General features: G+C 59.2%; 1 protein-coding gene across 3 annotated transcripts in view; it reads right to left on the minus strand.

Annotated features, from left to right (window-relative positions):
* The window catches only part of IRAK2 (interleukin 1 receptor associated kinase 2), a 60,054-nt gene that overhangs the window by 32,373 nt on the left and 7,851 nt on the right, over positions 1 to 19,830 (minus strand). For all 3 annotated transcript variants that reach the window (XM_008249928.4, XM_008249927.4, XM_017338407.3), the window contains one exon: positions 783 to 905. In XM_008249928.4, coding sequence (XP_008248150.3) covers positions 783 to 905 — 123 coding nt within the window. The remainder of the gene's footprint in view (positions 1 to 782; positions 906 to 19,830) is intronic.

Genomic DNA, 19,830 nt, shown 5'->3' on the forward strand with positions numbered 1-19,830 from the left:
GAAGACCCCCCCCCAACTTATAGACTTCAAAATTCTCTGGACCAAGTAAACTTCATCTTTAATTCCATTTTCCACAAGCTTCCTGAAGGACCTGGGGTGTGTGCTGGTTCGAGTCACGGGCACTCACATCCATGGCTGGGAGCCACTGCCTTCTCCGTGACTTGAGCGACGGCTCTCCCTCTACAGCTCTGGTGACACAGGACGGAGAAGCAGGCCTGAGACTCACGGAGGTGAAGGCGGCAGAGCCGGCAGCGCCCCCAGCTCTCCCCGCACAGCTCGAGGGTCAGGCCCTGCCAGAGGCCTGTGGGGGGCAGAGGCTGCCAGGCACCAGTCCAGAGCCTGCAGACAGAAGCCACAGGGGCCCAGGGGCACGGGGGCCTGCTTGAGGACCTCTGTGTCTTTCGGCTTCCTCATCCGTGAAGTAGGATCAGCATCTAACCCCTATAGTCAGCTGAGTGTTAAATCAATACCTTGGAAACAATGGAGTCCTGGGCACTGAAAGCCCTCAATTGCTGTCTTTTTCTTTGACGCAAATGGTAACAAGTGGCACGGATTCCTGCGTTAGCTGACCTCCTTGCCGTTCTGTCACACTGGCTATGAACCTGCCCCCGTGCACACACACCCCCATCACCGTGCAGGGGACTTGAGGCTGCGATCCTCGCTAATTTCACCACTTCCCGTTGTTTCCATTTTTTTGTTCTTCCTCGTGACAGTGAACATCCTGATAGACAAGCAGCGCCTTAAATAAATTTGCTTTAAGGCAAAGGCTAAATTAAAAATACCTGTGTTTGGCTGGCCGGCCGGCCCCACGGGCTGCTCCTCTTCCGCGCTTGTCTCGGGCCTTCCTGGCAGCACAGGGTCAAGGGAGGGTGGGCTGGACGATCCGGTTTCCAGAGCCGGTTTCCCTGAAAACAAGGCGGGAAGAAGGCCGTCATTCCACGGGGTGGGACGGTCCAGCCATCAGAGACCGGGGTGCTGCTCCCGGCTCCATCACAGATTCACGGGGGCCGGGCCAGTTCTGCCCTCTCTGGGCCTCGAACTCCCCATCTGTGAAATGAGGGGGCTGTACACGGCCGTGCCCTGTGATGGTCCAGCTCCTGATCCTCACAGGCAGGTCATCATTCCTCTGAGCCCTTGTCCCTCCCCTTCCCCCCAGATACGAGGAAGGTGACAGGAACAGCACCCCCGGCCTCCCGCCCAGGGCTGTGGCAGGCGGGGGACAGGGCTGTGTAGGCTGCCTGCATGCTCCCCTCCGGCCCCTGGGCGTGAATGTTCTGGCTGACTCCCACCCTCCCTTCCACCTGCTGGGGAAACACACGCAAGGGACCCATTTTCTAGACGGGAATCCCAAAGCAGCAGCTCCGCCTACAGCAGGCCCAGGCCCAGCTTCCCTGACCTTAAACCCTCAGCGTCTCTGCCTTCCATGCTGACCGGCTTGCCCAAGGTCACAGCCAGAGGCTGCAGCCCAGGCAGAAGGCGGCACCTGCCTCTCCAGGGTGCGCACGTCCCTGCACACAGGTTTGGGGACGCTCACGTGCCATGAGGGTGCGCTCGCCCAGCTCCCCCGATTCCCACAGCTGCAGTGGGAAGTAGCTCCCTCCTCCACGACAGGCCTGAGCAGCCCTCCACACCCCTCACCAGGCAGCATCTCACAAAACACAGCCTTCACTTCCAGCAGGAAGCCTTGCAGGCAGGGTTAGAGAGACGGAGGGAGGGAGGGAGAGAGAGAGAGGGAGGGAGGGAGGGAGGGAGGGAGGGAGAGAGAGAGAGAGAGAGAGAAAGACAAAGAGAGCAAGATCTTCCATCTGCTGGTTGACTCCCCAAGCGGCCTTAATGGCCCAGGCTGGGCCACGTCAAAGCCAGGAGCCTGGACCTCCAGCCTGGTCTCCCACATGGATGCAGGGGCCCAAGGACTTGACCACCTTCTGCCACTTTCCCAGGCACAGTGGCAAGGCGCTGGACTGGAAGTGGAGCAGCTGGAGCTCAACATGGCGCTCCTTGGGATGCCAGCGCCACAGGTTGTGGCTTAACCTGCTGCACCACAATGCCAGCCCCCAGTGCCAAGCCTTGAGGGCTCCCTTGCTTAGAAAACAGTGTACAGGCCGGCGCCGCAGCTCACTAGGCTAATCCTCCGCCTTGTGGCGCTGGCACACCGGGTTCTAGTCCCGGTCGGGGCACTGGACTCTGTCCCGGTTGCCCCTCTTCCAGGCCAGCTCTCTGCTGTAGCCAGGGAGTGCAGTGGAGGATGGCCCAGGTGCTTGGGCCCTGCACCCCATGGGAGACCAGGAAAAGCACCTGGCTCCTGGCTCCTGCCATCGGATCAGCGCGGTGCGCCGGCCGCGGCGGCCATTGGAGGGTGAACCAACGGCAAAAGGAAGACCTTTCACTCTGTCTCTTTCTCTCACTGTCCACTCTGCCTGTCAAAAAAAAATGTATTTATTCATTTGAAAGTCAGAGTTACTCAGAGAGAGAGATCTTCCATCTGCTGCTTCACTCCCCAATTGGCTGCAATGGCCAGAGCTGCGCCAATCTAAAGCCAGGAGCCAGGAGCTTTTTCTGGGTCTCCCATGTGGGTGCAGGAGCCCAAGGACTTGGGCCATCTTCTACTGCTTTCCCAGACCACAGCAGAGAGCTGGACCGGAAGTGGAGCAGCCGGGTCCGGAACCGGTCCCCATATGGGAGGCCTGCATTGCAGGCGGCAGCTTTATCTGCTATGCCACAGTGCTGGCCGCGCAAACCCAAATTCTACAGCCTGTGTGCCAGGCCCCACACTTGAGCAAGCGAACTATGGGGCACTGAGTCCCAGTGAAGGCTGCTGATTTGTTTATCCTCGCACGGGGCAGAGCACAGGTGGGGCTGGGACAGCGTGTCCAGCAGTATTCATTCCTGCTGGTGAACTAGACCTCGCTGTCCAGACCTGTGCTCTGGGCGAGGACAACAGTAACACCTACATTTGCACGGCATTGAGGGAAGACTTTATTTAATTCTCACAACAATCTCTAGCAGGTAGCAGAACTGTGTGCATTTTATTTGCAAGTAGATGGCTGGCCTTCAGTACCCTTGGAGAACTGATTCCAGAAGGCCCACAGACACCAGCCGCCGCGATGTCCACGTCTCTCGTATAAAACAGCGTAATAACTGCACAGAAGCTGCGTCTCAGGTTGGCGCTGTGGCGCAGCAGGTCCAACCACCACTTCAGATGCCAGCAGCCCATATGGGAGCGCCAGTTCAAGTCCTGCCTGTCCTGCTTTCAACTAGCTCCCTGCTGGCGCACCTAGCAAGGCAGCAGAAATGGCTGGAGTACTTGGGCCCCTGCCACCCATGTGGTAAACCCCGATAGAGCTCCTGCCCTTTGGCTCCAGCCTGGCCCAGCTCTGGTTATTGTGGTCATTTAGGAAGTGAACCAACAGAGGATCTCTCTCTCTCTCTCGTTCTGCCTTTGAAACTGATAAATACATCTTTAAAAACAAAAAGAACCTACAGCTCTAGAGGACTTCTAATACCAATGCAGTGCACACAGTGTGAAGGGCTGACACACTGCGTTGTTTAGAAAACAGTGACAAGGCTGCACACAGTTCAGTACACAAGGAATTTTTTCCCAGTTACTTTCCATCTGGCTGACTGAATCTGTGTACGTGGAACCCATGGACAGGAGGCTCGTGATGTAAATAACTCATCGCAGAGTGAAGCCTGGGGCTGGGTCCGTGCCTTCCTATCCGGTTAGGGCTGCACGGCTGACTCACCACCACACCCAGCCTCGGTGTGTCCTCTGGGTGCCCAGTCTGGGGACAAGCAGGAACAAAGGGATGGCCCTCTGATTCTCCCAGGACACACAAAAATAACAATAAGGCTGAATAGGAGTGATCACAGGTGGCTTTCTCCTTGTTGCATTTCCTCTCTGTCACTGGCATCTTAATCTTTTTAAACAAACCTATCTTATGCAAGCGGGCAGGGCTCAGGTGCTTGGAGTCCAGGCTGGCCTGGAAACCAGCCCGTGCCTTCCCCGCTGTGTGTACTTGAATAACGTTGATGACATCATGTGCAAACTGACCAGTTCAAAAACATGGGACTTTGTCAAGGTTATTATTATTATTATTATTTTTTACAGGCAGAGTGGACAGTGAGAGAGAGAGAGAGACAAAAGGTCTTCCTTTTGCCGTTGGTTCACCCTCCAATGGCCGCCGCACCACGCTGATCCGATGGCAGGAGCCACGTGCTTCTCCTGGTCTCCCATGTGGGTGCAGGGCCCAAGGACTTGGGCCATCCTCCACTGCACTCCCGGGCCACAGCAGAGAGCTGGCCTGGAAGAGGGGCAACTGGAACAGAGTCCGGTGCCCTGACTGGGACTAGAACCCGGTGTGCCGGCGCCGCTAGGTGGAGGATCAGCCTATTGAGCAGCGGCGCCGGCCATTTGTCAAGGTTATTATAACACCTTTAAAATATTGGTTATCGGGCCGGTGCCGTGGCTCAAGGCTGGCGCCGTGGCTCAAGAAGCTAATCCTCCACCTTGCAGCGCCGGCACACCAGGTTCTAGTCCCAGTCAGGGCACCGGACTCTGTCCCAGTTGCCCCTCTTCCAGGCCAGCTCTCTGCTGTGGCCCGGGAGTGCAGTGGAGGATGGCCCAAGTCCTTGGGCCCTGCACCCACATGGGAGACCAGGAGAAGCACGTGGCTCCTGCCATCGGATCAGCGTGATGCACCGGCCGCAGCGGCCATTGGAGGGTGAACCAACGGCAAAAGGAAGACCTTTCTCTCTGTCTCTCTCACTGTCCACTCTGCCTATACAAAAAATAAATAAATAAATAAAATATTGGTTATCTAATAAACTACCCACACACTGAGTGTTAACAAAGCGGGATGGAGTCTTAGTTTTTTTCATTTAACATAACTCTGAATCATTTTTTTTTAAAGATTTGAGTTACAGAGAGAGGTAGAGACACAGATAGCGGTCTTCCATCTGCTGGTTCACTCCCCAAATGGCTGCAACGGCCGGAGCTGAGCCGATCCAAAGCCAGGAGCCAGGAGCTTCTTCCCAGTCTCTCACGTGGGTGCAGGGGCCCAAGGACTTTGACCATCCTCCGCTGCTTTCCCAGGAGCATTAGCAGGGAACTGGATCAGAAGTGGAGCAGCCAGGACTCGCACTGGTGCCCACATGGGATGACGGCGCTGCAGGCTGGGGCTTTAACCCGCTGCACCACAGCGCCTCCTGGCACTGGCCGGAGAAGGGACCTGCCAGCAACCTCCTGCAGAGCCAGGCCCCAGTGCAGGGACTGCCCGGGCTGAGAGAGCCCCCAGAAGGTCCCCCTGGTCCTGGAGCTGCCACGGCCCCGGCACACCAGCCCTCTCCCTGCCTCCGCGGCTGCCTGCGTTTCCTCATCAGCAGAAGGGCTGAGGGAGACAGTGCAGGCCCGCCCTCACTCGGCGTCATTCCCGATGACTTTTCCCTCATCTCTGTCCTTCTCTAGGGGCCTATCTTAGCAGGGGCAGGCACCATGGTGCAGCAAGATAAGCCGTCGCTTGGGACACCCTCACCAGGGTGCCAGTTCTAGTCCCAGCTACTCCATTTCCAATCCAGCTCCCCACTGATGGGCCTGGGAAGCAGCACGTGGCAGCTCAAGGGCGAGGGCCCTGCCAATGGTGTGGGAGCCCCAGATGGGGTTCCTGGCTCCTGGCCCAGTCCCAGCGGTTGTGGCCATTTGGGCAGTGACCCAATGGATGAAGGACCTCTTTCTCTGTCACTCTGCCTTTCAAATAAAATAAAACAAGCCTTTAAAAATACAGAAAGACACAGAAAATACTCTGTACAAACTGGCTGAAGGAACACATTTAAAAAAAAAAACCTATCTGGCAGGAACACCGACATCAGCGGCCCCCTCCCACGGGGCTCACACAGCCTTTGGTCTGCCCTCGTCCCAAGGGGAATCCAGCGGTGGCTGACGCCTGGCGCAGTGGGTCATGCACATGTGTGGTGCACATGTGGGGGCTGACCCGCCTGCACATCTGGGGCTGAGGCTCACCCTCCCAGACACGGGCTCCCGCCACACTTGGAGGACCCCAGTCACACACAGCCATCAGCTGACCCAGCCCACGGCGGGCCCTAGCAGAAGTTTCGGTTTCCTGGGTTCTCAGATCCTGTAACCGTAAATGGTCAGGGATGCGTGCAAACGTTACACATCTGCACTTCCACTCGGGAGCTGCTGGCCCGCAGGCTGAGTGGGAAGGCGCAAGCCGGGCCGCTCCCTGCCTCTTTCCCACGGTCAAAACCGAAAGATGGAGAAAACGTGACTCCGCTGTGCTCACTCCCGGGCAGCCTGGTCTTTGCCAACACACAGCCGGAGTTCGCCCACCCCTGCAGGCGGCCACCCAGAGCACCGGCCACAAAGACAGACGCCGGAGGAGGCAAAGGAGGCCAGACGTCCGCGAGACAGGGTCGTGCCCTGAGCACCTGCGGCTTCATGCTGCCAGGACAACACCTGTTCCCCACTCACCCACCCTCCCGCTTTTTAAAATTCACAGAAAGTGAGCTCGGCAGGATCAGGACAGCCTGCAGAGCAGAGAACCTGGAGGGTGCGTCACCCAGGGAACCGGATCCAGCCTCTCCAATCCCCAGCCGCATGTGTGCCGTGGCAGAGGGCACGCATCTCAGCCCTCGGGAACCTCTGTGAGCCCTGCACCTCCCAGCACCACTGCAGGCCCAGGCTCAGGGGCTGACGCGGCTGGCCAGGCCCGAGGGCACACTCTGTGCCATGACCCTGGTCCCCCAGCCTCCCAGCCTGAGAGGTGCAGACAACAGTGACCCTGAGACTCCGGCGAGGCTCTCTGGGGAAGCCTGGTGGGCAGATGCTCCCGTGGAAACGGACCCTCGCTGGCAGCAGCTTGGTGCTCATCTCAGAGCACAAAGCTGAGGACCGACCTGCCCCTGCCTGTGCCCACGGCCACACAGAGGGCTGGCATCTGGGGCTCTCCGCACTGCTGAGATGCCAGTCATGGGGGAACTGGGGGCCTGTGGGCACTAGGGGTTGACACAAGTCTGGAAGTTTCTGAAAGCTCCCCCAGGAGGGGCCAAGGACCACTGGCTTCACTCAGAGCATGAAGGGGAAGTCGCAGGCAACAGGGGCACAGCGGCACGGGCGAGGCTTCTCAGGGAACCGTCAGGCTCCCAGCACTGTGACGGCTATGGTTTCTCCTCCTCTCTGCTTTGTATTTGCAGGGCGTCCAGCACTCTCCGGGCAGCAGCACCACTCAGGCCGCAGAAGGCACAGATGGGCGCTCAGTCACACACCTGCGGTGGGCTCTCTGGCAAGGGCCCCCACCCCCACCCCACCCAGCGGGGAGCCACCGAGATGCAGTCAGCGCTCAGCGGCCTAGGCTGACTCAGGCCAGGCTTTCCCCAGGTGCCTTCCCACATGCGTGCGTGGCCTACTTCGCAGCTGCGGACGCAGGTGCAGGTGCTATCTTTGTCCTCGACTTCAAGGAAGGGAAACCCACAGCAGCTGGTCTATTTAATTCTGTTTTTTTATGCCCACTTCCCCCAACCAGAATGGTCAGGGGGCATGTGCACGCTGGGCCTTGGCTGCCTGGGAACATGCAATGCAAGGCAAAGGGGAGCCACGCTCGGGGAGCGAAGGGACCCCACACGCGGCCGGATTCTGCCACGGTGAGCACACTCTGGAAACCCCCACCCCTCGGGCCCATGGGGCCAACAGTGACCCAGTGCTCACCGGGCTTTCACTCGCACGCTGACTCACGGATCCTTCCAGAACAGACCACAGTGACTCAGCGTAACTGAAGCAGCGTGGTGCCCGCTGGCTTGACCAGGGACGCACACGGCTCTCCGGCCTCTCTGCTTCCCTGCCGGCTCTCTCTCGGCTCACCCCGCCCCCGGCAGCCACAGCCCCGGCGCACACCTGCCCCTCTCAGAACTCCCAGCTCCAAGGCCAGCCCCGTGGAGGACCTACAAGCCACGGGGCTCCTGTGGCTCACTCTTCCTCACGCACTGTGCCACAGGCTGAGGATTCCAGCCTCCGTCAAAACCGACATGTTGCTGACAGAAAGCGGGCTCTGACTGGGAGCTGTTCTGTGCTGAAAGCAAGCTCGGGGAGGAAGAGCCTGATCGGCCTGCTCCCCCCGGGCAGTCTGGGGGTACTTCTGGGAGGAGGTGCCTTCCAGCAGAGGCCCACAAGAAGCAAGGCTGCGGCCTCATTCCAAGGTGTGGAGGCAGGGAAGTCTGGTCCCCCTCCTCGGATGAAGGCTGACCGGGGCAACTGGTGGAGATCAGGCTACGTGGGACCCTGGGCGAGACCCTGCAGGCCACAGGGAGGCAGATCCCAGCACAAATCCTAGACACGAAACTGCAGCTGAGATGGTGCTCACCGAGAACCAACGCTCCCTCCTGTCCCAGCCTCCCTTGCAACTGGGGGGAGTCACAGGGCTCGCTCTGCCCACTGCATTTTACTCGCTTTTATTTATGTATTTGAAAGTCAGAGAGACAAGGTGACAGAGAGAGAGAGAGAGAGAGAGAGAGAGAGGAGAGAGAGCGAGATCTCCCATTTACTGGTTCACTTCCCAAGAGTTCACAACGGCAGGAACAGGGACCCAGTTACTTGAGACATCACCGTCACCTCCCAGGGTCTACCTCAGCAGGCGGCCGGAGTCAGGAGCCAGAGGCTGGCACTGAACCTACATGCGGTCACTTGAGATGCAAGCAACTGGGGCCAGCACCATACCAGCGCGGTGGCTAAGCCACACCTGTGACGCCGGCATCCCAGGCGAGAGCTGGCGCGAATCCTGGCTACTCTCCTGCCCTCAGTGGAGATGCTGTGTCACCTCCTGAAGCCCGCCATCAGCAGCAAGTGGGCCTCTGCCCCCCGCTCCCAGCCCTCCCTTCCTCTGCCGCCGGGACCTGGGAAGCCACGCGTTCCAGAGGCCACGTCTATGGCGGAGAAGCCCTCAGGCTGTGGTGAATGCCGAGACAGCAGGGACCACCTGTCAGTGTGGTGGCCTCTGACCCGCCCTGGCTAGCACGGAGCCTGCAGCTCGGGGGAGCCTCGGCGGGACAGCGTGTTTCTCCCCCACGTCATTCCCAAGAAACCACCAGCGGTCCAAGCCCCGCTCTTTGCCAGGGGAGCTCCTAGAGCCCTGTCCCCGGCACACGGCAGTGACGGGGAACACCTCGCCATGCCCCAGTTCGGAAACACAGTGATGGCGAGACATCCGTGGCCATTTTCCAGAGGAGGAACGTGAGACCCAATGCTGTCCCGTGTGCAGCCCACGTGGCGGGGAGGGGGCGGGGGTCAGGCACACCGGAACTCCCACTCTGGCCCTCTTCCTCACAAGCTACGCGAACCCAAGCCGGTTGGTCGGCTGGTCACTGAGCCTCCGGATGGAACAGGTACAGTAAGAATCAGGACAAAGGACGCCAGCCTGACGCCTGTGGCTAACACCCCCCTACACCCCCACACCCCGCTGCGGGCCGCGGTTCCAGTAGCTGTGACTGCCCCGGGGGCTCAGCGCTGCCGGGCACAGTTCCCGGTGGCAGGGATGTGAGGCTGTGGGAAGCTTCCCAGGGAGCTCTGCCTGGATCTTTCCACCCGGCACCTCTGGGGGAGAGGCGGAGCCCGCTGCCTTCTGTTTGGCTTCAGCAGTGCGGATCTCCTCACTGCGAGGGGAGTTTTCCAGGAAGGAAATGACCACGGTGGAGATGCCAACGCCAAAGCTATAAACAGCCAGGGTTGCACAAGCGAAAACAGTCTGCGAGAAAATTGCAAAACCTAACAATTCCCAGGGAGGTGGGAGCGACAGACCGGAAGACAGAGCCTGGCCACTTTCCAGGTCCCTTCAGTCCAGGAGCTGACACCTGGGGCCTCGCAGCCCTGCCCCCACCATTCGCAGAAGGGGGAACTCCCCAGCGAGAGGTCCTCCAACCACTTCCCTTTAGTCCCCGCTGAAAAAAACAACTTTCTTCCCCTGGGCAACTGAGAGCTCCAACAGAACGCTGGGCTGGTTTCACAGAGAGAGAAAGGCTTGAGGAAAGCAGAAAACTGGCACAGCAGAAAGTGGACTGCTCGTCTCAGAGTTCAAGAGCAAACTCTGACCGCACGGCGACCGACCCTGCCCCGCCCCTGCCTCCGTCACACTGCTGTCCACTGGCTGAGGCTTCCACGGTCTCTCTCTGGTCCTCAAACACACCCTCTCCACCACAGGGCCTGTGCACATGCTGGTCCCTCTGCACAGAACTGTCTGTGTGGTTCCTCTCTTGGCTGGGGCTCAGGGATGCCCTCCCAGGAGATCAAACCCTCCCATTCCTTGTCCTGCCCAGCCCCTGCACTGTCCTTGGAGCACACCCTGCAGGTGGCCATGTGCATTAACATTTGTCTCCCCCCTGGACTGCAAGCCCCTAGGGGCCTGGGTGCTTGTGTTTTCCCCCCTGGCACACAGCAGGTGCTTGCTAAATACTTTGCTACTTCATTATTAATTCTCCTATCCAGCTGCTGCATCTCTAACTTCCTGTGCGAGGGACCTGGGAGAATACCACCTCACGGGTCAGGGATTCCTGGTTCCCAACCCCCACTTCCTAGCTGGAGCCATCCACCCCACCACCTGGGGCTCAGCTCCCAGGCCAGCTCTCAGCCCTGGAGCCCAGCAGTGAGCAGGGCCCATCCTCTCTCCACTGGAAGCCACAGCCCAACACAGAAGTCTGCCTCAAATGCTGTCCCTCAAGCCCAGGTGCCAGCCTGGGGGTCAGGCAGGCCCCACCTAGGAGGACCCTCGTCTTTAGACCCTGCCACAGCATCGCAGGCCTCACCACAGCAGCTCTGCCCTGGACCCTGGCTCTCGGTCCTGGAGCTCCTGAGACTGCACCAGGTCACTGGGTCCTCAGAGCGGAGACTCACAAAGTGTGCCGCTTGCATGGGCATATTTATTACAAAGTGTGAAGCGAGAAGCAGTCCCACAGCCAAATACAGTGATCAGCGACTTCAATGGGCTTCTTTGCCGTGGGACTTACCAGAGCCTTGGTGTGCTGGGGGCTTTGAGACCCGCAAAGGCAGGGGTGGTGACAAAGCCTGCAGGGCTCCCCAAGTGCAGCGTCACCCCCGGACCCTCGCTGGCAGGACCTCTTCTGAGGCGCACGGCGTAGGAACCACTGCTCCCCACCTCTGTCCCCACTGTGCTCACAGGGCTGCCCCACCTCGGGGAGGCACCGTTCCTCTCCTGGCCGGAGCCTGAAGGCTCAGGGAATGTGACAAGCTCCCTGGGGGCAAGGGAACCAGGAAACGCAGTCACATCAATATTAAGTACTTCCTGTGGACCCCACACCTGAAAGGAAAGGGCCTCCCTCGTGCTGGCTGTGGGGTGAGCATGGCATCGGGTCAGCAGCAAGGCCAAGTCCCAAGTCCATGTCAAGGACAGCAGAATAAGGAGAGGAGCAGCCGGAATGCCGACACCGTGGCTCCACCGGTCAGCTTCGATGGCACCCACACAACGAAGCGTAAGAACTTTCTAGTTTAAGCGGCAGCTATGTTGGCCTTTTTATAACAGCCAAACCAATGCAATAATTAATAATAAATAAAAAAGTGGGTGCCCAGGAAGAGAGCCCCAGCTGGGAAATGCTGGCTCTCGCACCTGCTGATAGAACTCCTGCAGGCCCCTGCCACGGCCACGGCAGAGGCAGACCCGGCTAAAAGCCACCCCGGGGCAGGATTTGGCACAGCAGTCAAGTCACTGCCTGCGACGCCTGCATCCCACTCCAGAGCGCCTGGGTTCAAGTCCCAGATCAGAGTCCAACTCCAGCTTCCTGCTAATGCGTGCCCTGAGAGGCAGCAGGTGACATGGGCAGGGCAGGGAATCGGGACGGGAGGAGCTGAGGACGAACCAACACCCAAGCCGCGTGCACCGCCCAATCCCGACGAACCAACACCCAAGCCGCGTGCACCACCCAATCCCGTCACTTTACAAGCTGACTCAGCTGGGATGACGACGCCACACCCATTCATTTTTCTACCTTTTTTTTTAAAAAAGGTTTATTTATTTACTTGAAAGGCAGACTTACAGGGCTAGTAAGAGAGACAGAGCAACAGTGAGAGTGAGAGCGAGAGAGAGAGAGAGAGAGCTAGAGAGAGAGAGAGGTATCTTCCATTCACTGGTTCACCCCCCAAATGGCCACAACGTCTGGGGTGGGCCAGGCAGAAGCCAGCAGTCTGGAATGTGGTGACAGGGGCCCAAGTACTTGGTCATCTTCCGCCGCTTTCCCGGGCACATCAGCAGGGAGCTGGATCGGCAGAGGAGCAGCCAGACTTGAACAGGCACCCATGTGAGATGCCAGCTTGCAAGCGGCAGCCAAACCTGCTGCACCACAATGCTACTAAGCCTCACTTGCCACCAGGCTCCAGGCACCATGACACCTACCTGGAGACCACAAGGTGTGCAACTGGGGTGTCCCATCCCCAGTCCTGTCTCTTTTGGATTTTTTTTTATAAAATATTTATTTATTTGAGAGGCAGAGTCACAGAGAGAGAGAGAGGGAGAGCACAGAGAGAGGTCTTCCATCCGCTGGTTCACTCCCCAAATGGCCACAACAGCTGAAGCTGGGCCAACCTGAAGCCAGGAGCCAGGAGCTTCTTCCAGGTCTCCCATGTGGGTGCCCAAGGGCTTGGGCCATCCTCCACTGCCTTCCCAGGCCACAGCAGAGAGCTGCATCGGAAGAGGAGCAGCTGGGACTTGAGCAGGAGCCTGTATGGGACGCTGGGACTGCAGGCAGAGGCTTGACCCACCATGCCACAGCGCCAGCCCCTCCTCTTTGGATTTGCAGTCAGGCCCTGCCGTAAGCAGCACCCCATCCTCTGAGAAGATGCCCCCAGCCTGCGTGGGTGGGATTCTCTCCCTTGACGTCCCGACACTCACGTCTGAGCGTGCACTATCTTTCTGCCTTTCAATAAATCTGACTCTTCTGTTCACGTCTCCCTGTGTCTCCTGTGGGTATTCTCACACGCAGGAGGACAAAAACCTGGACAAAGCTCGGGGGTCTCTCAGAGCCCAGCCAGGGTGCTCATCCCCAGAGCAGGGGAGACCTGGGCGGACAGCCAGGGCCTCCATCCCCGGAGTGGTAACTCACAGGGTTCCTTCCACCCAGGGGGAGACCTAGGCAGAGTTCCTGCTCCTGGCTTTGGCCTGATCCAGCCCTGGCCATCTGGGGAGTGAACCAGCAAATGGAAGATTTTCTTTCTTTCTCTCTCTCTCTCTCTCTCTCTCTCTCTTCCTCCCCCCTCCCCCCTCCCTCCCTCCCTCCCTGCCTATCTTCTTGTCTCTGCATCTCTCTTTCAAATAGGATGAAAAGAAAAATAAAAACAGAGGCACTGACCCCACGGTTCCAGTCACTGAGCTGAACCCAAGCCGTTTCTGTGGACGTGGGAGAAAGCAGGATCAGAGGGGCCAGGCAAACCCCCCAGACAGCCAGGTGCCTCCGCCTGGATCCTCACCCAAATCCGCTCCCTGGTGGTCCTGCTGTGCTGGCTCCAGTCCCAGGAGCCACTGGGAGATGACCACTAGGAGAGCTGATCCTGCTCCCCCTCCCCTCTCGGGAACAAGCCCCCTCCTCGGCCCCCGCAGGAACACCGGCTCTGTGTTACGGGATGGACTTATGTCCGACTCTGGAATCTCCAACAGCTCAGAAGACCTGAAGTCCGTCCACGGCTGCTGCGCTGTCCTTTGACACCTGCCACCCCGCTTCCTGTCTCGGTGGCTTCAGGGGCGCCCCGGAGCACGGGCAACGGGGAGGGGAGGCCCGGCGAGCGGAGGTGCCAGCGCTCAGGACTGACAGCCAGGACACGGCGCTGATCAGAGGCCAGGAGCCCGGAAGCGCGCAGTTTGTGAGAATCGTCTCACCAAAGAGACCGCAGGCCTGGGCTGGGAAAAGCTTGTGATTGTTTGGCCCCTACGGCTCCCCTCCTTTCTCAAACCCACAGCAGGAAGTGGGCTGGGAGAGCCACGGAGCGTAGGGCAGGCCAGGCTCTGACTCCAATTCCGACGAGGTCACGAAGGCGAAAGAACAAGGAAGCTCACGCCCTGCCCCAACACAGTCGGAAATCACAGAGAACCAGCGGGGGGGGGGGGGGGGGGGCTTAAACCTTGGGGCGCTAGGAGAGCAGCCGGGGTGGGAGCCCCATCGTCTGCATTTCCAACCAGCTCCCAGGTGACACTGGCGTAGCGTGGTCTCAGAACCGCAGAGAAGGACCAGGGGCTGCACAGGGGCCGAGCTAGGAGCCGCTTCCCAGCACAGAAGGGCCTTTGCGATCCCTGCTCTGACTGCGGCCCGGCACTGGCGACCCCTGCTTCTCGCCTCAAACGGGCGTTTTCACTGTGGCTTCCGGTCCCCATTCCTCCGCTGAGCCTGGGTGTGCAGGTGGAGGGGGCACCGGCAACTTCTCTTTGGTTGAGACGGACGGGCTCACAGGGGCCCGAGAGAGTATGGAGGAAAACGCACCCCTCCCGGACCCGGGGCCCTGAGCTACAGGCCGTCCCGGACGAGGACGCGGGCCTGTCTCCCTTGGGGAAAGCCATGTTCCATGCACGTGGACACTTGGGCGGCCAGAGGGGAGGACGGGGGCAGGCCCGGGCAGGTGCTCCCTGATGCCGATTCCCTCGTCTCCTCGCGGGATCCAAGCTCCGGTTAGTGCTTACCCTCCCAGCGGTACCCCTCTCCCAGGCTCCCTTGCACCCAGGCGTGATCAGACGTGCCAACTTCCTGGCCATGTCTTTAAAGAAAAGGGATCCCCCACCCGGCCCTTCGTCCCTCTTTGCCTTCTTGCTGACTCGGCACATCTGAGACCTGTGCAGAAGCCAAGTGGCCGAGTGACAGAAGGAACGAACCTGGCCCTCAACACCCTGGGGGAGGCTGCCCCGGCTGTCCAGCTCAAGCCAGTGCAGCGAGCCTGGTCTGCTGAGACCAGAGAGAAGCCAAAAGCAAGAGACAAAGCAGGCGGAGGCACCCCCAAAACTTTAGGTCATAGGGCACAAGCCCCGACTTCAGCCACATCTGCCCGAAGCACTTCTGACGCTGCCTGGACCTCGGAGCTGCTGGAGGAGCAAGTGTCCGGCCCAGTGGTGCAGACGCCAGGGAGGAGGACCATACTTCACACTGCAGTGCCCGGGTTCGATTCCCAGTTCTGGCTCCTGACTCCAGACAGCTTCCCGCTAAGGCAGATCCTGGGAGGTCAGGGTGATGACTCAGGAACTTGGTTCCTGCACCCTCGTGGGAGGCCTAGATTAAGTTCCCATCCTTGCAGGCACTTGGGGAGTGAGCCAGTGGATGCAAGTTTTATTGGCTCCCTCTCTCTTGCTCTCTCTCTCTTGCTCTTAAAAAAGAAATATATTGGGGCTGGCGCTGTGGCACAGTGGCTTAATGCCCTGGCCTGCAGTGCTGGCATCACATATAGGCATGGGTTCAAGACCTAGCTGCTCCACTTCCAATCCAGCTCTCTGCTAAGGCCTGGGAAAGCAGTAGAAGACAGCCCAAATGCCTGGGCCCCTGCACTCACGTGGGAGACCCAGAAGAAGCTTCTGGCTTCAGATTGGCACAGCTCTGGCCGTTGGCGGCCATCTGGGGAGTGAACCATCAGATGGAAGACCTCTCTCTCTCTCTGCCTCTCCTCTCTCTGTGTAACTCTGACTTTCAAATAAATAAATAAATCTTTAAAAAAATTTGTGGAAAAGAAAAGCAAATGATAAGTGTATTCTGGTACAACAAAATTTAGAAACCCATACAGCTTTTTCATAAAATGCATTTTTCTTGATCTTTTTGAAGACCCTATCATATGCATGGATTTCAAACAATTTCTGTACCAAAGTAAACTTTTTCACTTCCATTTTCCATGAACTCTTAGATAGACACTCTCCATTTTCTTCCTGGGACAAGCTGGAAACCCAGCCAGCCTACAGCTCCCCACGTCCCGTGACCCACACGCGATCCCAGCCAGCCTACAGCTCCCCACGTCCCGTGACCCACACACGATCCCAGCCAGCCTACAGCTCCCCACGTCCCGTGACCAACACGCGATCCCAGCCAGGATACAGCTCCCCACGTCCCGTGACCCACACGCGATCCCAGCCAGGATACAGCTCCCCACGTCCCGCGACCCACACGCGATCCCAGCCAGCCTACAGCTCCCACGTCCCGCGACCCACACGCGATCCCAGCCAGCCTACAGCTCCCCACGTCCCGTGACCCACACGCGATCCCAGCCAGCCTACAGCTCCCCACGTCCCGTGACCCACACGCGATCCCAGCCAGCCTACAGCTCCCCACGTCCCGTGACCCACACGCGATCCCAGCCAGGATACAGCTCCCCACGTCCCGCGACCCACACGCGATCCCAGCCAGCCTACAGCTCCCACGTCCCGCGACCCACACGCGATCCCAGCCAGCCTACAGCTCCCCACGTCCCGTGACCCACACGCGATCCCAGCCAGCCTACAGCTCCCCACGTCCCGTGACCCACACGCGATCCCAGCCAGCCTACAGCTCCCCACGTCCCGTGACCCACACGCGATCCCAGCCAGCCTACAGCTCCCCACGTCCCGTGACCCACACGCGATCCCAGCCAGGCTCACACTCCCCACGTCCCGTGACCCACACGCGATCCCAGCCAGCCTACAGCTCCCCACGTCCCGTGACCCACACGCGATCCCAGCCAGCCTACAGCTCCCCACGTCCCGTGACCCACACGTGATCCCAGCCAGGATACAGCTCCCCACGTCCCGTGACCCACACGCGATCCCAGCCAGCCTACAGCTCCCCACGTCCCATGACCCACACGTGATCCCAGCCAGGATACAGCTCCCCACGTCCCGCGACCCACACGCGATCCCAGCCAGCCTACAGCTCCCCACGTCCCGTGACCCACACGCGATCCCAGCCAGGCTACAGCTCCCCACGTCCCGTGACCCACACGCGATCCCAGCCAGCCTACAGCTCCCCACGTCCCGTGACCCACACGCGATCCCAGCCAGCCTACAGCTCCCCACGTCCCGTGACCCACACGCGATCCCAGCCAGCCTACAGCTCCCCACGTCCCGTGACCCACACGCGATCCCAGCCAGCCTACAGCTCCCCACGTCCCGTGACCCACACACGATCCCAGCCAGGCTCACACTCCCCACGTCCCGTGACCCACACGCGATCCCAGCCAGCCTACAGCTCCCCACGTCCCGTGACCCACACGCGATCCCAGCCAGCCTACAGCTCCCCACGTCCCGTGACCCACACGCTGGGAGCTGTGGTTCTCATCAGAGCGCAGCAGCCCCAGGCTGCCGTCACCAGGACCTTGGCCTTGGCCCCTTCCTGCCCTGAGGATTTCTTTATTCGTGTGCCTCCCCTTCCTTCCCAGAACCTGGGCTCCTTAGTTAGCCAATCCCCTACTCACAAGGCAGGAAGCTACCTGGTCTGCACCTATCTAAATTCATTGTTTTTTTAAAGATGTATTGATTTATTGAAAGGGAGAGACAGAGGGAGAAAGATCTTCCACCTAGTAGTTCTTTTCCCAAATGGCCACAAGGTCCCAAGGCCCAAGCCAGGAGCCAGGAACTCCACGCTGGTCTCCTGCGGAGGTGACAGGGACCCCAGTATCCGGGCCATCACCTGCTGGCTCCCCTGCGCATGAGCAGGACGCTGGGTTGGAAGTGGAGGTGCAGGCAGAACTGGAGCCCAGGCAATGCCAGAGCCACAGGCGGCAGCTGAACTTAACCAGCGGCACCACACGCCGAAAAATAAAGAAGAAGTGGTAGGCAGAAAAATGGGTTCTCAAAGTGCTGTTAACAAGCAATCTTAAGGGAATAAAAGAGAAATGACGCTTAGCGGATGGGTCAGTCAGAGAAGGAAAAGGCTTTGGCCATCTGCAAAACACAATCAAAATGCAACCCAGACACTCACTCTCACCTCCAAGAGTGGCGGGCATTTACATCCCAATTTTCCCTGATTTTAGAACAACACAAGACACAGAAAGGGGAAGTGGCCTGTCAGAGGACTGCAGGGCCCAGAACAGGTGAGCCGGCCTCAGTCTCTCTTCTTCTTCATGTTTCAGTTTATTTTGTCTTTTATTATTATGATTATTTATTTCAGAGGCAGAGAGGGAGAGACGAGAGAGATGGTGAAGGAAAGACCATCAAAGGGAGCCCCCGTTCAGGGGTTTACTCCGCAGAAGTTGGCAAGGACCCCTGCGCAGGCCAGGATTTTTTTTTTTTTTTTTTTTTTTGAGATTTATTTTATTTATTTGAAAGGCAGAGTTATAGAGAGAGGGAGAGACAGTGAAATCATCTGGTTCACTCCCCAACGCAGGGACTGGGACAGGCTGAAGCCAAAGCCAGGAGCTTCATCCAGGTCTCCCACATGGGCACGAAGCCCCAAGCACTTGGGCCATCTTCTGCTGCTTTCTCAGGTACGTGAGTGGGGAGGGGGGTTGACGTGAACATGGGACGTCAGCGATGTAGGCAGCAGCTTAACCCATTCCACCACAGCGCCGGCCTCAGGGCAGGACCTTAATCCAGGTCTTCCACGTGGACGACAAGGGGCCAGTGCAGGCGCTGAACCCAGGCACTCCCATGTGGGAAGCCGGCATCTCAACCATCACGCTCAGGCAGCTTTAACCAACAGGGCAGAGCCACGGGGAGGAGGAACAGCGGTCCGGGGGACAGAAGAGAGGGCAGGATGGCTGGATCTGAGGACCGCCCTCAGCGGCACTGGCTGGGAAAAACCGAGCACCAGGGCTCTGGACACAGACCCCCGGGCCACTTCCCCTTTCTTGTCCTCGTTCCTCGGGGGTGGGGGGAGAAGGCGCTGCTCAGAGTCCCCCGGCTCCACCTGCCACCTCCTGCCCTGTGGAACATGCTCACTGTGTGCGCTGAGATGAGTCTGTTCTTGAAGTCTCACACGCTATCTGGTCGACCTTAACGTGTATTCTAAGAATCCGTTCCAGATTAGTCAGCAAGAGGCTCTGACGCCACGGGAGAGTGGGCGTGTCCAACAGGGCCTCTGTCTCTGCTTGCGGGTGTCATCGGGCACCACGTGACATCTCAGCCCACTCCAGGGGGCCAAAGAGGGGCTGGTGCGGGCCTCAGCCTGCCATCCCCCTCCCCAGCACGGCAGGAACCATGCCCCTAGCTACTGACAGCACTCTGCCAGGGGCTCCTCCTCTCCCCAGCCCCCTTCTGCCCTCCTTCCAGACCCCTGGAAGACCCCTTGGGGGGTCACGCTCCGATCCTTCCCAGCGTCTGCCACGTCAGCCTCCAGGGACAGAGGCCACAGCTGGGCAGAGCCCGGCCAGGCAGCTGTCAGTCACACCAACCAACCACAACCATGTGCTGGCCGTGACGTTGAGCGCAAGGCACGATGACTGGCCCTGGGGGCTCTGTGTCAGCCCACCCAACCCCCTCGTGGGACTGAGGCAGGGACTCAGGCTCAAAACCAGGCCTGGGCCTTAGCACTTTGCTGTAGAACCCCCAGGCCTCTGGGCAACCAGGATAAGGACTTGACCTTGGCACAGGGAGAGGGGACCCAAGACTCCGAACAGGGCAGGCCAGAGTCAGAGCAGCCCACCCACTCCGTCTGAGGAACATGGTGGGCTCGGGAGGCCAGACAGAAGCCTGGGGGAGGTGCTGATAATACGATATGAATATTAATCAAAACTTAAAACGGGGGCTGGCGCTATGGCATAACAGGTTAAGCCTCCGCCTGCAGCGCCAGCATCCCACATGGGCACTGGTTCAAGTCCCAGCTGCTCCACTTCCAATCCAGCTTTCCACTATGACCCGGGAAAGCGGTGGAAGACGGCGCAAGTGCTTG

The sequence above is a fragment of the Oryctolagus cuniculus genome, chromosome 10 (genome assembly GCF_964237555.1).
Source record: "Oryctolagus cuniculus chromosome 10, mOryCun1.1, whole genome shotgun sequence".
Taxonomy (NCBI): domain Eukaryota; kingdom Metazoa; phylum Chordata; class Mammalia; order Lagomorpha; family Leporidae; genus Oryctolagus; species Oryctolagus cuniculus.